This window comes from Polyodon spathula, chromosome 4 (genome assembly GCF_017654505.1).
Source record: "Polyodon spathula isolate WHYD16114869_AA chromosome 4, ASM1765450v1, whole genome shotgun sequence".
NCBI classification, from domain to species: Eukaryota; Metazoa; Chordata; class Actinopteri; order Acipenseriformes; family Polyodontidae; genus Polyodon; species Polyodon spathula.
In genome coordinates, this window is record NC_054537.1 from 83,947,461 (window position 1) to 83,969,540 (window position 22,080).

The 22,080-nt window shown below is 36.9% G+C and overlaps 1 protein-coding gene across 1 annotated transcript; it reads left to right on the forward strand.

Moving 5' to 3' along the window:
• Positions 1-1,354: 1,354 nt before the first annotated feature.
• LOC121314988 (type 2 phosphatidylinositol 4,5-bisphosphate 4-phosphatase-like) lies at positions 1,355-21,818 on the forward strand. The gene is made up of 7 exons (XM_041248809.1): positions 1,355-1,533; positions 11,178-11,326; positions 12,701-12,807; positions 15,220-15,343; positions 16,686-16,738; positions 19,995-20,085; positions 20,492-21,818. The coding sequence occupies exons 1-7, from the start codon at positions 1,428-1,430 to the stop codon at positions 20,633-20,635; spliced, it is 774 nt and encodes a 257-aa protein (XP_041104743.1). The 5' UTR covers positions 1,355-1,427; the 3' UTR covers positions 20,636-21,818.
• The last annotated feature ends 262 nt before the right edge of the window (positions 21,819-22,080 follow it).

A 22,080-nucleotide genomic window follows, 5' to 3' on the forward strand; every position in this document is an offset into this window, starting at 1 on the left:
TCATTTATGATTATTATTCTTTGTATTGTTGCAGATCATTCACACAGAACAATTCAATCAGCAAAGGCTATCAAAACATTTGGAGTTTGTGAGCGCTGCACTGGAGAGCACTACACATTTGAAATAATATCTATGTCATAGTTGAAACAAAAATGTCTATTCTACTGGTCCCCTGTGATTATTGTTAAGAACCACTGCCTAGCTGCAATGCTACGGTGGTGCTTTGCTTAAAGAGACAGTACCGATAAACATGCATTTATATACAATGAAGGGTCATCCAGATAATTTAAACAGAAATAATGTTTAACAAAGTTCTTTACTATTAATATTATTATTGACAGACAAGAGAACAATCTTAAAATACAGTGAAGGCTCAGTATAGGGTTACTCTTTATGCAGTTACTGGTAGTGATGTTACTGTATGAAGGTACAGTAGTTGGATGGCTCCCAGTCCCATTGTATTCGTGTCCTGTGCCAATAACTAGATCAACTTTATCACACCACTATTGTATGCCAATGATTCACTTTCAACAACAGCTATAAACAGGGCTGGTGTCGGGGGGGGGATGCGACTGCACCCGGGCCCAGCCTCTGCTGGGGCCTATACCAAAGATATTCTGTAATGTCTTTGCCCATCCTTTTTTTTTTTTTGTCGAAGTCCATTATCGAAAAACAAAAACAAAAAACTGTTCTCCTGGTGGTTCAAAAATAACCCTTGGCAAAGTTGTACTGTCAGTCAAAACACACATTAGCAAATCAGAGCTACGTAGGCGGGACTCAGCGCGAAACTTTATAATAGGTCAGTGTCAATTAAAAAACAAGACTGTTCAATTTACAGGGGGGAATTTCTAAGCTTTTGCACCAGAGCAGAGATTGAACCAATTGCTGAGACTGTGTGTGTTAAATATCCCTAAATTACAGTAGTGTGTTACAATTTGTAACAAGTTTTCTTTTAGAGACTTTGCAGGCTTTAAACTGGAGCAAAAAATAAACAAATAAATACATTTAAACTGTCGCTATCAATCTGTCCTCCTAGTTGTACAACTCTGACTTTATTTATAGCAGGGCCGGTGCTGCAATTAAAAAAACGTGAATTTGCTGAACTTTGGAATACATGTAATACGGGGTTTATTTAATTTAAATATTGCACTATTGTGACCATTCACAAAGACTTTGCACAATTTTAGTTTATTCAACTCTTCGTTTAAATGTTATATTACTTTGCCAGTGTCAAACCAAATTTACCAACTAAAGCAATTCCGACAGAACTCCCTCTCTGATGTTGGTGTTCGCTTGCCCATCCTGCGCGGTCCACGCCTTTAGCTCCACCTCCAGAAAGCTGTCATGAGCATTCATGACTCATTGGTCTAATACCAGAGACCAGAGAAAGCCTGCTGAAGCTGTATTATTGTTGTGCTGTTGCAGATATGGCTGATGGTGTGGATGAGCGATCCCCTTTATTGTCAGCACCTAACTCTGGGAATGTCACACCTACATCACCTCCGTATTTAATACAAGACAACAGCCCGAGAGGTAAGATGACATCGGTATGATAAATATACGTTTTAATTAATTTGGGTGTGAGATATGTGTGACTGTGTTTGCTTCATATGAACATGGTACACACAAGGGCATCTGCTGCAAAGCAACTGTGCCGGCTTAAATAACACCGGTATATAAAGCAAGGTGGAGGCACGAAGAATTTGTCCAGAGGCCTAATTTTAAAATGACTTAACGTTGTCAGTCGGTTTCTTCGAGAACAACTAGGTACAGAGCAATGCATATCGAAAGGTTCCACAACTACTGTAAAACAAGAAAAAATCATGTTTTACGGTAGTTTTTTTTTATTATTATTATTATAATTATTTGGATCAACATTATGTCATTCTCGACAAAAGGTGTACAAAGGCAAGGGGTTTGATTCTCTATACTAAACAAGGGCGAGATTTATCTAATGTAATATATTATACATCTTCCTGTGGGCTATACTGACTGGGTATAATAAATAATGATCAGACTGTGTAGCTACATGTGTTGTAAACATTGTCTTACGTGTATTTCCTCCGGCTACTAGTAAGCTAATTTAAAAAAAGTAATGTTTGTTATATTAGACATCTTCAATTGTAGGTACATTAGCATTGTTTTGCTAAAATAGTACATCAACATTAGTGTTTCATGTAAGAATCAACATTAATGTTTCATGTAAGAATCAAGAGGTGGAAGCGCAGGAAATATCATGCTAGGAAGGGTATACTGTGGTCTTTTCATTATTTTGGCCTTACAGGTGCCTCCTGTAAAAACAATACTGGATACCTTACAATGCACTATAAATGTATATTTGAAGGAACAAGGAAATGTGGGTCTCGGAAAACCACAACCGCAGTATCTCTGCACTGCTGCACATACATTTGCATCCACACAAACACACACAACTTTCAGACAGCTCCTTGAAGTATTGGTAATGTGTATGTGTCTTAGCACAATGTACATGAGTAAATAGTATAGAAATACCAGTATGTGTGACAGGTATGGAACATTTTTTCTTTGGGAGGATATATATTAACTTCATTAAATTGAATGCTGCTTTTGTGTAGTGCAGTATCTACTTCTGAGAGAAAATGCTGGACGAGACTACAATATAAGAATAGTACTGACCAAAATTAAGTACTGGATTTTCCTTTTTACAAATGATTATTCTCGAATCGATCCAACAAGTCTTTCACAAACTAAGAGTTACAAGCTTTCATAGAAACTACCATTAAAAACACACCCATACAAGAAAACTAAATACAACAGGTTTATGCATGATTTTAGAATTAGTACTGTCCACAATCAAGTGTACATTGTATCTTCAGTAGTGAATATACGAGTAAAGTGAATAATAACAAAAATAAATCCCTTTGACCTTCAAGGTTTTCCAAAGGCCTGGCATATTCTCCAATCACCCATTTGTGCTCACTTCTCAAGCCTTGTTGTTAGCACCAAACATATTTATGTCTTTGAGTTTTAAACACCCACTAATTGCAGGACTATTCATCCAAAGCCAGGCCTCCTTATTATCTTAATGTTTTGAATGTGCTGGTAGAAGAAACCTAATGTGACCAGTGGGTGTGCTGTCTATGTTGATATTGTGATCCTGTGAAACGGTAAATCCCATGACAGCTTCCAAATATGAACTGAGGAGTCTAAGAATAACCTGGCAAATAGCCCTCACTGGGTGCGTGTTTAATCAACACTGAGCTTTCGGTTAAGACTTGTCAGGTTTCACTTGACAGCTGTACAGAGACATTCCTGCATAGTTGTTAAACTCGGTTTCTCTGAAAACATGCACATGTAACCATTCTCATGATTCTCCAATACAAGTAAACTTCATTTCATAGTGTAGTGAAGAGTGAAGAGCACTGTGGTGTATTAAAGGGTGAAGGAGAGTAAATGTTCTGATACTGTTTGAATGTTTGAGTACCACGAAGCAGTGCTCTTGATAAGCTGTGCACTGGGTGTTTTACACATTGAAAAAAATTACGTTTAACTATCCTACGTAATTCTTGCGTAAACTAATATGCATATCAATTTTGCTGCACAGCTTGAGTTTTCAAATTATCAAGCTTCTTGTATTTCGTTGGTTCATGGCTTCTCAGTGGTCAATTGTGAATATACTGCAAGCGGTAACTAGATAATGGATCGTAGAAATGCTGGGACAGCTGACTGGGAATTGTCAGAAACACGTGTCCAATAAGTGCAGAGTACTGCAGAAAGGATGAGAATATACAGAATTAAATTGAATTGTGACAGAACTGGCTTAAAATTGCAATACTTTAAAATATAACGGTGCAATACACATGCTAACTCCTTTCATGACTTCAGTGTATATAAATTGCTAATTTATATAGATAATTTAAAGACTGTTGCTGTTTTGTAATTCGGTTTTATTCCCCCCACAACACCAATGCTAAAAATGAACACACAATAGGTAGATAATAATTATTAGTTTTGCTCAACCAAAAACTGAGCAAGTAGCTGCATCTTCAGAAGTGCCTCGATTTCTGTTTTCATTTATTTTTCTGTAATACATTATCGCTACCTTACGTAGTTCTGCTTTTTAACTAGTAAAACGCATGCTTTCACGAAAGGGCTTAGAATGTTTTTGCTTAAAAACAGAATACAACCCCCCCCCCCCCACCGAATAGAGTGTCCAGCAGTGCACCATAACAAAACTAAATCCTTTGCAACTGTAAATTTCAAAAACTGTGAAACTATATAAACTCTCTCAAATGCTCCGGGTTTTCTGGCTCTGGCTCCGGAGTGGCTCCAGTGGTTCAGCTCCAGCTCCAGGCTAGCTCCAGAGCTGACAGAGACCTCTGCTCGCTCCAGCTCCAGGCTGGCTCCAGAGCTGACAGAGACCTCTGCTCTCTCCAGCTCCAGAGCTGACAGAGACCTCTGCTCGCTCCAGCTCCAGGCTGGTCCCAGAGCTGTCAGAGACCTCTGCTCGCTCCAGCTCCAGGCTGGCTGCGGAGCTGAAAGAGACCTCTGCTCACTCCAGCTCCAGAGCTGACAGAGACCTCTGCTCACTCCAGCTCCAGAGCTGACAGAGACCTCTGCTCACTCCAGCTCCAGAGCTGACAGAGACCTCTGCTCACTCCAGCTCCAGAGCTGACAGAGACCTCTGCTCACTCCAGCTCCAGAGCTGTCAGAGACCTCTGCTCGCTCCAGCTCCAGAGCTGACAGAGACCTCTGCTCGCTCCAGCTCCAGAGCTGACAGAGACCTCTGCTCGCTCCAGCTCCAGAGCTGACAGAGACCTCTGCTCGCTCCAGCTCCAGAGCTGACAGAGACCTCTGCTCGCTCCAGCTCCAGGCTGGCTCCAGAGCTGACAGAGACCTCTGCTCACTCTAGCTCCAGGCTGGCTCCAGCAGCCTCTGCTCCAACTCCACAAAAACCTATGTGTGACTATCACAGTATCATATTGTTTAAGGTTTGAATGTTGTTTGTTTGTGTTTCTCAGTAAAAGACAAGTGTGAATCAGGTTTTAACATTTTATTATTTTATTTTATAGAAATCTTTTGGCTAATATTCAACAAAATCAACAGTATCAGCAAAAAGTCAACCTTTTTTGTCCCTTTAACTAAAAATAACTTTTAGGTTTCAAACCCTTTGTTCTAACTTGGCATCTGAAACTGTTTAAGAGCTGAAATGTAATATAAAAGCCTTGATTAGCAAATTATTAGTTCAGTAAAGTTACTAAAAGCTCAGCTGAAAAAATAAATAAAAAATAATGGGTACTCCAGGACCAGCTGAAAACCCATGCCCTGTATTATACATTTCTCTTTTTTTAACAGGTTATCTTGAGATTTGCTCCTTTTTTTTTTTGCGTTATGCCAAGGAAATTCCTGCAAAATCTAATTTATTTTGAGTCTTGGCTCAAAGATTCATTTCTATTCAGAAATATTATTTGTTCAACATTTGTGGAACTTAGCCTTCAGTCAGTAAGTAAACCCCCTGCTTTGGAGAACAGTCTTTCACTTCCCACTGAAGTTGCAGGCACACAAAAGAAACGATCTAACAAAGGCAAGGAATCTACGATTCCTCCAGTAATCCAAGGGCTTGACTCCAAAGGCTCTCTCTTCTCAGCTGCATAAACCTTCAACTAGTTGTCTAATGCAGATCTTGCAAAGTCATCATCACTTTCTGTGCTGCTGTCAGAAAGCTGGCAGTTGCTCTTACTGCCACATGGATGTGCTCTTGGCTGGAACTGGATCCTTTTCAGGAGGTTCACATGCATCAAACAAACCTTTCATAATAGCTTATTTTTGCTGACTGTTGAAGAACCGTGGATCCAGGAATGTTCACATCTGAAACTGAAGGTCATTCACAAAGCTTGATAACCTAGTTTAGATCTGACTCAAAAAGTCATTCATCTTCATTCCAGGTTCAGAATTCACTTGAATCTTGCCAAGTGCGACTTGCAACCACTATGGGCACAATGAGAGATGCTGTAGGATACTTTGCCCCAGAAAGAGTTGTGGTTGCTTCCTGAAATGGCTTCAGCATCTCACACGCTTCTTCCAGAAGCATCTTATCCTCAGCAGCAATATTTAGTGTTGGTCTCTTCAATTTTCAAGGCTGCAATTTCAAACTGCTCCGCTTGTTGGGTCACCTTTTCAATCATTGGCAAGCTTGATTTCCATTTTGTAATGCAGTCTCTCAGAATTCTCACTGGTTCAGATCCAGTTTCAGCCAGGTACACCTTTTGGATAGGCATTCCAAGCACTAGGTGACCTTTTAAAAAGTGTGGCTGTAGATTGACATCTTTCAATCATTGCAGATATCTCCTCTAGTGACACTTGCTTTCGTTGACTGGGAAAAATAATCTTCTGTAGACAGAGGTGCAATGTATGAGCTCAACAAGGGTGCCATTTCAACAGAAGAAGTTGTCAGGCACGTACCACATTGGCACCACTGTGAGTAACAGCACATACAACCTGTTTGAAATCATAGGAGTCGAAAACGTTTTGCAGTGAAAGGCAGTGGTCTTCCCAGTATGGGTATCATCAGCAGGAATGCAGCCAATGCATTTTGCAGTCAAACTCCACTTTTATTCAACAAAGTGGCAGTTTACTGCTAGAAATTACTTCAGATTTTTGATACAGGTCCATAGATCAAATGTAATGGCAACATGCGAAGCAGACATTGGTTCTTGCTTTATCTTTATCTTTCTCATCAAATCAACAGTATGAAGGTCACTCTTGAAATCAGGAGTTAAATGATATGTTGCAGTAAGAATTCCTCTGTTAAGAAAGGGGAAACAGACTTAAAGGCTAAAATATGCACAAGAACAGAGAAATTGGACTATGGAACAATGGTCAAAGGTGCTTTGGACTGTTGATGAATGGACAATGACACCTGTGCCTTCTGCCAGTTCTGTTGTCAATTCAACACTTGTCTTCTTTTTATTCCTTAAGGATATTATCCGCAAATATTGCTCATCCTTGTTAGACAGCTTTTTGTGTCTTCCTGTCTCGGGTTTGTCAATTACAGATGATGTTTCTCATAATGTATCAGAGTAGAAACATGCAACATGTCTAAGACTTTTGAACAGCAGTGTATGTGTGTGTGTGTATATACACACACACACACACACACACACACATATATATATATACACACACACACACATACATATATATATATATATATATATATATATATATATATATATATACGCACACACATATATATATATATATATATATATATATATATATATATATATATATATATATATATATATATATATATATATATATATATACACACACACACACACACACACATATATATATGGCTCCTGATTTTCCATTCTTCGGCATGGCAAATTACGCTTTTCAAAATGACCAACTCCGTTTTTACTAATTTATTATGAATTAACAGCATAATTTGAACATAAATAACATTTTTACATAAAAAAATGTATTGAATTCAAAAGTATGCTCAAGTATATTCAAGTATACTAAACATACATTTTAGGCTTATACAATTGTTCTGTTTTATTTAGTGTTAGTAATGAGCAAACGGAAGCAGAGTAAGTTTTTTGGGGCCTTGGAAGAGAAAAAAATCTCTCTCCTGATCCAGAATGTCAGAGGTCAGTTTTAAGTGCCCAAAATATGTTGGCAGCATTGAATGTTATTACATAGGAAGTGGTCTGGTCCAGTGGTTAAAGAAACAGGCTTGTAACGGGGAGGTCCCCGGTTCAAATCCCAGCTCAGCCACTGACTCATTGTGTGACCTTAAGCAAGTCACTTAACCTGTTTGTGCTCCATCTTTCAGATGAGACACATCTTACATAAATTGTTGTAAGTGACTCTGCAGCTGATGCACAGTTCACACACCCTCGTCTCTGTAAGTTGCCTTGGATAAAGGCATCTGCTAAATAAACAAATAATAATTATCTGAATTCTGCTTCTCTTCCAGGATCGAGCACGGTAAGTGCACTTAAAGTTTAATTTGTATTAATTTTATTACTGTGTTTCTAATATTAAAATTAATTATACATTTTCCTAATCATTAACACATAAAAAAAAAAAAAAGTTTTACGCCATGCTTAGGGGGGCGAGTAATGATTACATTAGTTTTAGTGATTGTGAGAGTAGTGCTTAGAAATGGATCCAGCATAAAATATTTGTGAGCTGGTTTTTCCCATAGTTTAAGTCTGTATTTCAAATAGGTTTATTTGTACCTTTTGTTGTCGTACACTGTCTGACTGCTGTCAGTGTAGTTGTTGTTCCGTCTCGATGGCAGTGCACTGTGTTTATTAATTTTTATAAAGGGAAACGGATACAATTTGATTTTACAGTTTTCTATTGTGACCGTGTAGGTGCTGTGAAACTCGGGAAAGAACAAAAATGCAGCACTCATTTGCTGCATCACTTTCCAGCATGGTGATGCAGTCATTATCAGCATGAGATGGGATGTCATTGTGGTTCAGCTTTGCGTACCATGTGAAATATTTCTGGGGGCTGTCTTGTACATGAACCACCAACACTCATCCACAAAATATGAAGATGAATTGAAGGATGGGGGTTGATCATTTAGCACCAGTAGGCTGTCTGGTGCTAAACTTTCAAAACAGTTTAGCACCAATTTTCAAAACATTTTGCACCCCTGATAGACATGTGCCAAGGGATAGCAGTATCTCACTTCAGTGTTTCACAGTTAGTGGCAGCGCTGGGATTTGAAACTGCTTCATGTTTCTTTTCTCCTAGGTCATTAAAAACTGAAAATATTTTTGTTTGTTGGTTTCACAGACCCCGATTTGTTAAGATGCTTACATTTTCCTTTTGGAATTCATGTAACCAGTATGATAAGGAATTATATCTCTCCAATAGGGTGACTTTTAAAACGGTTAGTTGATTTCACATATAGATTAAAAAGTAATTATTAGCTACAACTTAAATGGTGTAGATTTGTGACTTGTGGATAGTATTGTAACATTAAGTTAAAGTGGCTGTAGTTGACGTGTGGAGTTGCGAAAGAAATACTTGCAGCAAACCGGTATTTTCATTTTTTAAACATGATATCTGGTACTACACCAGATTGAGGCTCTCTTTGCTGCCTTACCTTTCAGGTAGTGTATTTACTGGGTCACATCTTTGGTCATTTCACCTCGGCAGTATTTTCAGCAGAGTCAAAAAATTTTCAAGGTGGAAACGGACAAGGATGATTATTTCTGGCGTTTATAAATAAAGTGTCTTTTTACGTTTTTATTTTTAAATATATTTTGATTCTTATGAGATTATTGACAATTTCATTGGCCCAGAACACTAAAATACGAAGTAAGACAGGGGCAATGCAGGTTGTTCAAAGACTATTGTTTATATATCATATTTAAAATCCTCATCTGTAATTTCAGTCGCCAATGCATTTAGTGTGTTAGCTGAATTCTAGAAGCATGTGAGCAGGATATGGCAGACAAAGGAAAGAGTTTGAGTCTGACTTAGCTGCTTGTGTCACAGGGTTATCTGCTGCTGCAAACCACGGTCTTGGCTGATAGGAGTGGGACAAAAATTCACCAGAGACTCGCATTTGATTTGTTGCAGTGGGGCATCACAGCTCCACATTTGGGATGAGTTTCCTTAGTTATGACTCCTATGAAACCTGGGTCTAGAGAATTCAAGGTCTTTATTGCTGCTGGCCTGACTTTTTAGAGATTAGAGAGCAAGGTGAGGTTGCCAGCAAACCAGCTGCTTTTTTTTCAATTTTGATTTCAGCTCAAGTTACAGTATGAAGTGTTCTTATGGAGACTAAATTCAGGTCAGGATCAAGGACTCGCAGAGGATAAGCAGTGAGTGACTAAAGGGTCACCCAGTCTTTAGTTCCACCATATAGGGCGACTATATATAGGAATGGTTGGTATACACATGATATGACCACCCATCAATGACTTCTATTCTGTAAGAAAGGGGTGACATCATGACGTCTTCCCAATGCCATTCTGACATTATATGTTACGGCCAATGCCCGAAGTCAGCCAATGACATCAATGGCCAGGCATGGTTGTCGGTGCCCAAGAGAAGCGGCCAATGACAGCATTGACTGGGCATTGACTTCATTGCCCAATTTTGTCGGTGAATGCTGTTATAAAGACCTAAATGACGACATTGTCCAGTAGTAGTTGTTGTCAATGTTGAAAAAATCGTATTACTAGGACTAAAATAAAAATTAAAATGTATTGCGTTATTCAACTAAATAATGCTCTGACGAAATCTTTCATTTTAAATAATAAAAGTGAGATTTGGCAAAGTACAGTGGGTAGGAGTGTTTTATACTTTGTTCAGTATAGCTGTATTAGCAGTGTAGGCTACTTATTGCAACATGACAGACTACCTTTGACACTTAGAATTATATCATTTACCGTTAGCTTTACATGTACACTTATTGGTAGAACACTTTGTTTTGCAAGAACTTTTTTGTACCCTTGCCCTCCTTTGAGTGACGTCTTTTGAAGCCACTCTCGAAGGCTTTTCTGTATGTCTTGAAAGGTGCCAATGTCGACTGACTTTTCCTTGCAGACTGTAAACTGGTTTTGAGTGTATAGTTGCTTGAGGGAACCTTCTGTAGTTCCTAGTTACTTTCGTCTGTATCGTACTCAACAACTGTAAAATCGCCCAGTTTTGTGAATAAATTGTTTGATTTTTGTTGTTGCTTTCCTTTATCAATCCAAACAATGCTGCGCTGTAAACAATGCTTGACAAGAGCTGTTGGCAATAACACCGTTGCCCAAGATTCACTGGGCATTGTTGACAATGGCATGCCAATGACCGAAGTACTCTACATTTCTGTTACAAAAATTAACATCACCAAAAATTAGCGGTCAATGGGCAGGCATTGTTCTTACTACCCAAGAGCAGCGGCCAATGACAGCATTGACCAGGCATTGGCTGAACATATATGTTACATAATCTATCAATCACAAAACGTCTCTCCATTTTAATAATGTATCCTTGCATTTCATCCTGCACCCAGTCAGAAAATTCATGCATATTAGAGGGATATTTAATTAGAAAGCACCCCCCCGGCCGCCATGCTTTCCTGCTCTAAATCCTGCCCACTGTCCTTTCTGTTGAACACTGTGATCTCACATCTCAATTGTAAAGAGTGTTTGTTTTTATTTTCCTCTTTGCAGCAGAACTGCCTCCTCCTTACACAGCTATTGCCAGCCCTGCAGCTGGTGGGGTGCCAGTAATAAACTGCCGGGTGTGCCAATCCCTGATCAATCTGGATGGCAAGCTTCATCAGCATGTGGTTAAATGCACTGTTTGCAACGAGGCCACGGTAAGAAATTGCTGTCTCATCTATAGCTCGGTTTTTGTGTTTTGTTTTTTGTTTGGAATACGATCTGACGTTTCTTTAATCTGACTGAGGGCAGTTAGTCTTTCACTTCAAATCTATATTTGCACCCCCCAAAAATAACCAAATAGGGGGCTTCCGAGTTGCACATCCAGCCTAAATAATAATTGGGCATTTCATATTGGGACAAAATAACAAAAATAATTTGCAACGACTAAATGAAAAAAATAAAAAAATAATAATAAAAAATAACCAAATAAACCTAGCAATGGATTGCTGCTCCATTGAATGCTTTGCTGGCAGAATGTGTGTTTGCTGCTGCGCTTGCGTCCGGATGACATAATGGGATTGTTTGAGGTCAATCATTACTGCTTTTGTTTCTCTTCCAGCAAAACTATGGTTTAGCTAAAAAAGAAGACTGTTTCTGTATTTAAAATCCAAACATTCAGTCTAACACAGAGGAGACCAGACTTTACTGAGCTGTTGACCAAAATCTTTCTTCTCAGAAAAGGCTGAGGGCCGAAGTAGTCGTATTAGCCTGAGTTTGTATACTAGTGGATTGCAATGATGACATGTTTTATCTATTATTCTGCTGCTGTTAAATGAATGAAGCCCTCATCCTATCCACAGAGCAGGTTGCACACTAAAGATACAGCTCCCCTGGCTTCAGAAGAGAGTGAGCATTGCCTATAATATATCTACATACATACATAGATAGATAGAGAGATAGAATTTGTCATTATTGATTTATGGATGTACCAGTAGGTGGAAAATCACTTAATCAGTGTTTCTTTTGAACACAGATGTTTGTTGGCCATTAGCCCATTAGTCTTGGTCAAACAAAAGATTTTTCTCAGGAATATTAAGGGTGATATTAATCACTTGCCAAAATGCTTTTTATTGTGTACAATCCTGTTTTTTATATATTTTTTGTTTTGTCTTAAGGGTAGAGTTGTGTTTTTTTTGTTTGTTTTTTTGTTACTAAAAGTTATGAAAATGTATTGCACATTGATGCATTTCATTGTGTAATAATTTATCATAAGAAAAAGCATTTCTTCCTACTGTGTTTACAGCCTGTTCCTCTTTTTAAATAACATTCCAGTTTTGAGCTGTTATCCACTGTAGAGGTTGCAACCTCAAAGCGTTCAAGTTCTGTAACTGTCAGCAAATCTTCACAGCTGGAATCAGTAGCTTTTGTACAGTCTATCACTATCAGCAATGTACCAGCTGTATGCTCTGTTTGACAAAGTTCATAATGAACTGTGGATTGAACCACAATCCTTCAAGAGCTTTCTGAATATTTGAACTTTGTATTTAACACACTTAACTTAATTTAACAAACTATTGCATCTTGTTTAGCCAATCAAAAATCCTCCCACTGGAAAGAAGTATGTGAGGTGTCCGTGTAATTGTCTTTTAATCTGTAAAGATACATCCAGGAGGATAGGATGTCCGAGGCCCCACTGGTAAGAAAGTACATTTAAAATGCTATCAATCATGTTAAACTGGATTATTATTATTATTATTATTATTATTATTATTATTATTATTATTATTATTATTATTAATAATAATAATTTGATGCATTTATGAAAATCTGTTGTGAGGTTTTTTTGTACCTGCTCTCCTGTATGTTTGTATGTCCCATATGTGGTAAACCTTTTAAGCACACCGGACTATAGCATACAAAGGAATGATTTTTATTTTCTAATTTCTTTAATTTCACAACCAATTTCTGATTCAGTGTGGAGTGGTGCAGAGTTAGTCTTGGGTACCCAAGAGATCCAGCAAAAATATCTGGAGATTTAAAGACCTGCCACTCAATGCATGTTGCTGCAGTCACAATATGCATTGAGACAGATTACACCCATACAGTGTGCTTGGGGGAGGAGGAATGTGTACCTTGAATGGCTGGGTTATACCTGTCCAGGTATTTTGCTGTGGCACATTTGGTCCCTGGACAGTGCCTTCTGGTACTGCAGGTGTTCTACTATGTTCAACCTCGTTTCAGCCAATTGGAGCACAGTTAGTAGAGATGTGCTTTTTGTACGTTTTTATGAATGTTTAAATGCTATGCAAGTGTCAGAGTTTAAACCATATCTACACACACACACTCTTTATATTACATTGATACTGACTTCCCTGGTTAGTATTTTCTAAGCAAATAAACCCTAAATAAACAAATAACATTTTAACATCGCAAAGACTTAACTACAAAGTAAAAAAAAATAAATAAATAAATAAATAAATAAATAGTATCGCAAAGCATACAGCTGAAAAAAAGAACAAACCACAATATATTTGTATAGCATGTCATACATACAACTGCCACAGTCAGACTATTTAAGTAACAGTATACTCATAATAATACAAAAGCTTCAATTTTAAAGTTACATTAAAACCCACTAAAATAAGAAAGCCATTTTATAAAAGTGTATTTTTAATCTCGACTTGAAAACTGTAATGGTCCCAGCTTCCCTGACAAACGAAGGCAGAGCATTCTATAATTTAGGAGCTCTACAAGAAAAAGCCCAACCTCCTGTGCTGCTTTTGTTGACCCTAGGAATAACCAGCAACCCTGCATCCTGTGATCTCAGAGTGCAGTTTGGAAGATATGGGGTTAGTAACTGCTGCAAATAAGTAGGTTCTAATCCAGTCAGGGTCTTGTAGGTTAACAGCAAAATCTTAAAATCAATTATATACTGCACAGGGAGCCAGTGTAATAACAGCATTACCGTCTAGGTGATATTTTTAATATGTATCACCATCTAGAGCATTATGTTTGTTATGGGTGTTTGCTTTTTACTGCCATTAGTAACTCCATCTGCAGTAATTCTGAACAATATTATTAGTAATATTATCTAATCATTTCAAATGGTGAAGCATTGAACTTGTGTTTTGTGCTACGGCAATTTTGTTTGGCATAATTATTTGCATACCACAGTTTTCTTGTCCGGTTCCTCAAAATACTTCCAAACGTGATTTTGCGTCGTTGCTTTGTTTTAGAGAAGCCATTTTATTAGAATATATAACAAATATAAAAACGCTTGGCATTAACTTTCTTACCCCATGGACTGCATGCCCTGCCATGCCTACTACAGCATGAGAGAGCACCAATGAAGCGCCAGATTGACCGAGAATAAAACCCGCCCCAATGTCAATCTTTCTATTGCACCAATTAGAAAAGCTACTTGGAGGCAACTGCCAAACTCCTTCCTTTTTATAATATCCGTACTTACCGTGGCACCACAGCAGTCGGATATGCGACAGACTGACTGTATAAGATGGTAAATTACTAAAATGAATACATTAAAATTAATGCGTTTGGTGAAATTTGTCACGTCTATTAAATTATTCAGAGTTTTAGCACTTCTTTATGGTTTATACGTTTTAAACGTTAAACATTCCCATCCCTAACATCTAGGCATTCATTTATTCTGCAACAGCAGAAATACAACCCAAACTGTGTAAATACCCTCAACCTGTAATTATAAGCATGTAATTCTACTACAGTCCAGGATAAAACCTGAATCACAGTTGAATTACATGCAATTTACGTGATTGTTATGTTATCTCGGCTTCATTACTAAAGCGTTAGAACAAAACTACTATACATACTATGAGGGGTTTTCCTCGCTTGTGTCCTTCATTACTAAAGCGTTAGAACAAAACTACTATACATACTATGAGGGGTTTTCCTCGCTTGTTTTTTTTTTTTTTTTTGAGAATCTTCAGTTATATATTATATGCTCCTCCTAATTTTATGTACTCTTTTGAAACCTCACAACATGGTTGTGGCACTGTTTCATTTTTGTACTGTTTAAAGATACATTAACAACACCATAACGACACTTTGTTCCTCTATGTGAATCCCACAGCAGACGAATAATAAACCTGAGCCCGGTGATGGTGATTCCAGAGGAGCAGCCTGCACAGCCTGCCCTGCCAGTCCAGCCTGAAGGGACACGAGTCGTGTGTGGCCACTGCGGCAATACATTCCTGGTATGTGCTCCCCACTGTTAGACAATCACTGATCAATAGCAATAAGGTCAAAAAGTTGTGTCTCAATGCAAGCTTGATGATCTTTTCAAAAATGCTGTTTTGTTTATTAGTTTATTTTTGTTTAAAAAAAAAAAAAAAAAGTATTGTGCTTTAAAAGGTTCTCTGAATACAAACCCTGACCAATACTCCAGTAGCTTTAAATTATGCAGCAATTCTGTTTTGGCATTATGAACTTCACAACTACAATGCATTATGTAATGTTTTACCAAAAGGAGACCATCTTTATAAAAAAATAATTAAATATATAACTTGCTGTCCTAGTGACTTTGCTTCTTATTCTTACCAATTACATGTGCTTATATGTAACATTTTCCAAAGGGAAAACCAGTTTATATTTGCAAATTGCAAGCAGGCCATTGGCTTCCTTCCTTTAAATTAATTTATGTGTTGGTTGGAAGCACAATCTGGCCAATATGTTTGTGGAAAATGACCTGAAGATGCGGAAAAAGAAGGGGCACTTTATTAATGGAAGCCTGGTTTGCTAGTTCCCATTTTAAATGATTTAAAACTATTCTTAAATCACTTTAAACTATTTAGTAGCATCTTAAAATGTAATTTCCTTGATAATTGAAGCAGGAACTTGATTTCCAGGGCTGAGTTCTTAGTTTTCACAATTAATATCAAAATGATTCCTGCACTCTTCAGGAGTGATAAATCAAACGTTCATTGTCTTTTTCTTAGAACTGACTATATAATTACTGGTCCCTCTGTTGGTTATTTACTTGTATGTTAGAGAGTAGGAATGCAATTAACCCAGACTGTGGACGTAGTGATGATTTTTAAAGTTTTAAAAAGTCGCTAGGAAGTGACTTGATGGAAACAAAAAATGGTGCAAAGTGAATCTAAAGTTAGGATAACACTTGTCCTCCCCTTTTAAATGTCAAGCCTTTAAAACAAGATTTTATTATGTATCATTAGCAAAAATAAGCTGCCCTTATTGTTTTTCTGTAGAAGCAGGTCTGTTTTACGGCGTCCAGGTTATAAAATATAGAATTATAAGCTTGATCATGTTGTTCCTCACAGGGCACTGAGTAAGCTGCTTGGTTATGATGTAAACCAGGGTACATCACGTTGAAGAAGTCATGGGAAATATTTTAGCTAGGAAATCCCAATCTGATGATTTTTTTTTTGTGTGTGTGTGTCTGCATTTTTTAAATATAGAAGGCAACCCTTTTATGTTAGAAGTGTGGCTTGATCTCTGAGAATCTGTGTGTGTGTTGTGTGTGTCTTCAGAGGCATAAACATGTTCTCAGGCTTGACTTAATGCTTCTTTTGTTTATAGTGGATGGAACTCCGATTCAACACGTTGGCAAAATGCCCACATTGCAAAAAAATGTAAGTTCTGCTTTGTTTATTTTATTTATTCTTTGGAAGTTAGTAGTACTGTAGGAGGTGAGAGATCATAGGGGGTTCATGACTGGTCATGGTTTTGGTTTTAAAAGCCAATTCCAAATCCTGAAAAAAAATGAAAGCAGTCTGTAATACACACTGAAATGAAATGTAAATGACCGAGCAAGAATTTAGTGACGCAAAACATGAGGGGTGAGTTCCTTCTCATCGTCAACAAGCTGTACGTAGGGACATAAATAAATAACTAACCTGGTCATAAGTCACTGCTGAACTGTGTTACACATGGAGTAGACCCTGTAAGAACCAACGATGAGGATGTCCTGCCTCAAGCCTATTTCAAACACAAGTGTACAATCAGGCTCCCACTGAACATTAGCTATGTCATACCAGTTATGCTATTTTATGGTTACTAAGGACGTCTTGTCCTTAGTAACCATTTCATAAAGCCTTTTTTTTCAAGTGTATAAAATGAGGCTATTATTTGTAATATTAAAATTCAGAATTAGCAAAAAATGTATATATAAAAAAAGCATAACTCATATACAGTAAGTGTTAACATCAGCTCTGTATTGGTTGTTAAGGACGTCTTGTCCTTAGTAACCATTTCATAAAGCCTTTTTTTTCAAGTGTATAAAATGAGGCTATTATTTGTAATATTAAAATTCAGAATTAGCAAAAAATGTATATATAAAAAAAGCATAACTCATATACAGTAAGTGTTAACATCAGCTCTGTATTGGTTGTTCAAAAACTGGAGTGTTTGTGCTGCCTAGGGTGGATGTGCTATTCAGAAGGGCATCTCGAAGACCTACAGAAATAAAGAGCAGGGCAGTTTAAGTCCATTGATTTGTTATGATTCCAAAAGAATGTATTAGAAATCCAGTCACATGCTGAGCATGTGAGGTCTTGTTCTAAGACTAATTAGTCAAGCCTGCTAACAGCTTGGGGTTATGTGTTGCATTGCAAGCTTCTGCTGACTGAAATAATATATAATAGTAAATGTGTTATTCAGTGGGAGGTTAGGATTATTATTATTATTATTATTATTATTATTATTATTATTATTATTTACAGATCTGGCTTCAGTCAATAAAACTTCATTAGCTCAGAATATCATTCAATCTGTTGCATCTATATCTGTCAGTGTAGATTAGAACAGATTGCATTGACAGTGTCTGTGCTTGGATGGCAGTCTCTGCTTCTGATCAGTCACATATGGTTGGCAGGAGGAAGCAATCTGATATGGTTTACCCTTTGAAACCCTTCACCAACACAACCAGGTCAGGAAATCTGTTGCTTCTGCTATGCCAAGTTCAGAGAGACTGACAGTGAGGAGTGACATCACACCTGTGTCTCTGTTATTGCCTTCAGTTTGCCACCATGTTAATACCATTCTTTCAGGTTTATATGTGCAAGACTGTTTCAGCCAATCAGACCAGAGATTGTTAATTTAAATAATGTAATGATTCTTCAACTGATTCACTTTCTGCCATCTGTTTTAAACATATATTATCTGTTTGGTACTTTTTGTAACAGACTCAAAGTATACACTTTCTGTAATACCATTAAAGTGACAGGTTGTATCTACATTTCTAGGGCTGTAAGATATATCCTAAATATTTTTTTTATTTTGGGGGGGCGGGGCGTTATTTACGACAGCACGCCCCTTATTTGGAGCATTGACGGTGCCACAGAATCTTTTAAATACCACAAAGAACACACAATTATAGTTTGTATCTACCTCCGAAACCTAGTACTCACTTGGAACAAGTCTGTGTTTTAAATCATAAAAGCAAATATGATGGCTGTCTGTTTTTGACATAAAAAAAAAAAAAACTGCAGACTCTGTAATCCTTCCAAATAGCTTTTCATGGGGGCACTACAATTATCAAAAGAAAGCTACAGCTGTGTTTCAAGATTATGCAACTGTTCCAAATGACGTTTGAGAGTAGATCAAAAGGTTCAGCTTTTCCTAATAAAATAAAACTCTTATTAGCATAATCCGTTTTCTCTAGATCATTTTAATCTTTTTTTTTTTACTCCATTTTGTGTGCCACCACACTGTACAATTAAGTCCTGTGCTTTTGATGTGACTTCAGGGAAACCACAGTGTTGTGGCAGGTTTGATCAATTTTACCTGATTTAACCCTGTAATGCCCAAGCATATTTGAAATAAGAAATGCTACTTTGTTTATGTAACTAGATTCCATTTTTTTTTTTTTTTTTTTTCTGTCTGGCAAGACAATGTACTGCATATGAAAAATTTTGGCTTGTGAGACTGGATTTAAATAATAATAATAATATAGAGGGGTGATTAAGCATTGTATCACATGTGATACAAAAATTGACTTTACAGGGTAAAAGTGTTTATGCTTTTTATGCTCCTGGAGTGTCAGGAAAAGGATACTGTACCGCAGTCTTATAAACCAGGCATTGTAGGTACTATAATGTATATCGTGCTGATTTGTGTTTTAAATTGGGCGGCCACACCCTATTGATCAGCACCACACATCAAAATGAACTGAATTCACAGCTGAAAGAAACAGAGACAACCAATAAACAGTGGTATTATGTATGGGTGAAAGTTTTTTTCTGTAGATGGAATTCTGTCAAAATGTATGTATGCATTTATTTATTTATTTATTTATTTATTACATTTTATATAGCGCTTTCCATACCGAAGTATCACAAAGTACTTTACAGTGAATGACAAAAAACACAATACATTAAAATAAAGGTTTCGAGACATTATTAATAAAGTTGTCAAAATGGCCCTTAAAATTTCAGAAAAACTGTATGAATCCTGTATTTACTACATCTGATTGAGTTCAGCAGAGATTGTGTATTATTATTGTAGCTGGTTAGATAAAATGTATGTTATGTGAAATGGGCATACATGTAAAAGGTTTGAGTAACATTAACTAGCCTCATGTGTGATTTATCAGGTTGATCCATCTGATAAAATGATAAGCTGTAAGAGGTAATCTCTGAATTTCTTTTTCTGCAAAGTCAAGTTCAAATTTGCCTCTGAAAGTGATCTAAAATGGCTTAGAATGCATCTGAGAGCATGTACAACCCCAGAGCTGCAGCAGGCCTAGACGGGCCGACGGCCGAAAGATTGGTTTAGCCCCAGATCATTGTCCGCTTTGACCCATTATGTAAAGTTATTTATATTCTGTGAGTTATGACTGCTTTGCAGTCCTCGTGATCCTGGTTATTAAACCGTGGGTATTGTTTACAGCTCTTCAGTAGGTAGTGCACTCCCACGGAGGCGTTGCTGTGTGTACATCACCATTGGCATGATGTGCATCTTCATTGGAGTTGGATTAACTGTGAGTAAATATTTCCACAAGGTTTTATGTTCCTATTTCTTGTTAAAGTTACATTTCCAGTGTTGACCAGGAGAAAACAATAAATTGTATAATAAAGTGTTTAACTAAATTCATTTAACGTCATCAGAACACAAGTTTTCTCACACCCAAAGGTATAAATAATGAAGTATTGGAGCATACCCTTCTATGTATGTATAAGTTTATGTATATAACAAATCATACTGCCCATTGAGAATTCTGCTCAGTAACATCCTTCCTAGTTCTACAGTATACTCAGACAGTGAACACTGTACAATTAATAGTTTTAAATTATTCTTATTAATTATTTTAATAATTAGATCTGACATCATTTAATTGTCTTCAGGTCTGTTTTCATTGCTCCCCTTGTGTTTTTTCTTTATATAAGGTTGGAACCCAAGACTTTGCAAGACGTTTCCATGCAACATACGTATCCTGGGCTTTTGCTTATCTCTTGGGTTTGATCTGTCTGGTCCGAGCCTGTTACTGGGGAGCCATAAAAGTCAGCTATCCTGAGCACACCTTTGCATAGACTTATCTTTTATCAAATGATGCGTTTTTATTTATTTTTTTGGAATTCAGATGTTTTGTCAAGGTTGGATTCTAGGCAATGGACTTACATGTTTCTTCCTTTTAAGTATTAAGTTACCAACTAGACCAAAAGAGGTAGTCTTTTAAGAACAATTGCCCATTGCACTACATTTGTATGCAATTCCTCATTTTTGTTGCTGCTAAATTGCCCAGCTACTAAGACTTGAAGCTGAGTTAAAAATAAAAAAAAACTGCCTATGTAATATGTTCTTCTATTAGAGTTAAATTAGTGTTCAAACTTTTAACATTGTGTGTTTTTTTTGTTTTTTTTTAATGATTCTTTGTTAAAATCCATTAGTGCTATTGACAGAATTACAAGTCTCCATTGTAAAGGAACAGTCTTTCTGAAATCGCTCATGTTTATACTTGTATCTTAATATTTACTGACTTAATGCTGTACTGCTTGCTTTGAACTATAAGCAATAAACCGTATTTTCTTTGTCATTTTCAAACTGCTCTGTACATTCACATAATCCACAGTTTTGCTGACAGAGTTGGAATCACTCATGTGCATGATATTCTGCACCAGTACTAAATTTACCTTTTTTAAAATGTCACTCTTGCTTTGTGTCACCTGTAACGTATTGTGTAAATACCTATTGCTTCCAGCTTGCTGTTGGATCTTGGATCGGTGAAATTTCAGTAGCATTACAATAGTTCAGCATTATGTTAACAATATGAGCACAGTAAATATCTTGTTCTGAATGTCATCTAAAAAAAAATACTGTTTGTATAATATTAATTCAATACACTAATAGCAGCAGTTCAAGTTGGAATATGCCTTGTATCTTTTTGAAAAGGATAATAATTTATCAATAAAAATAAAAATACAAAAACATTTCTTACTGTCTTTTTAGCATTTTGTTTCCCTGTCTGCTTTGGGATGCTGTATGGCTTGGTGTGGGGCAACAATTGTGTACATTTTTATAAAGGTTAAACTAAAATGTAAACTGGTGAGGTGATACAATCATTATTAACCATTTTTTCCCTACTGTATGTGCGTGTATGAAAAATTAGTTATTTTTGTACAGAAAGAAATGTGTGTAAAGAACGTGTTTTATACCAGTTCTCTGTATGTTAGTTTACTGTACCGTGAGACTCCAAACCAACTCCCTCATCATCTAAACTCCATTACAATGTTCTTATTCTCAATTTACAATAAACTGTGTTACAGTGTAACAAAACTGTATTAATAAATCAAAGGTTTTAAATATGTTTTTATTACTTTACAGTATTATTATCCGGAGTGTTGCGGGGAGTGGACAGGACCACCGTTCTGCCCCTTTTCTGTCCACTGAAGTCAACATTTTATTTTATTCAACATTTTATAAGGGACAGCACAGGTATCTCAAAGTGATGTATTAAATGAATGGCAATCAAATAGTA

What these genes read in the sequence shown, in the direction of transcription:
- LOC121314988 (XM_041248809.1), top strand. Translation starts at nt 1,428, where the DNA reads ATGGCTGATGGTGTGGATGAGCGATCCCCTTTATTGTCAGCACCTAAC. An exon ending in ACAAGACAACAGCCCGAGAG is followed by an intron (nt 1,534 to 11,177) that starts GTAAGATGACAT and finishes TCCTCTTTGCAG; the next exon opens with CAGAACTGCCTCCTCCTTAC. An exon ending in TGCCCACATTGCAAAAAAAT is followed by an intron (nt 16,739 to 19,994) that starts GTAAGTTCTGCT and finishes TATTGTTTACAG; the next exon opens with CTCTTCAGTAGGTAGTGCAC.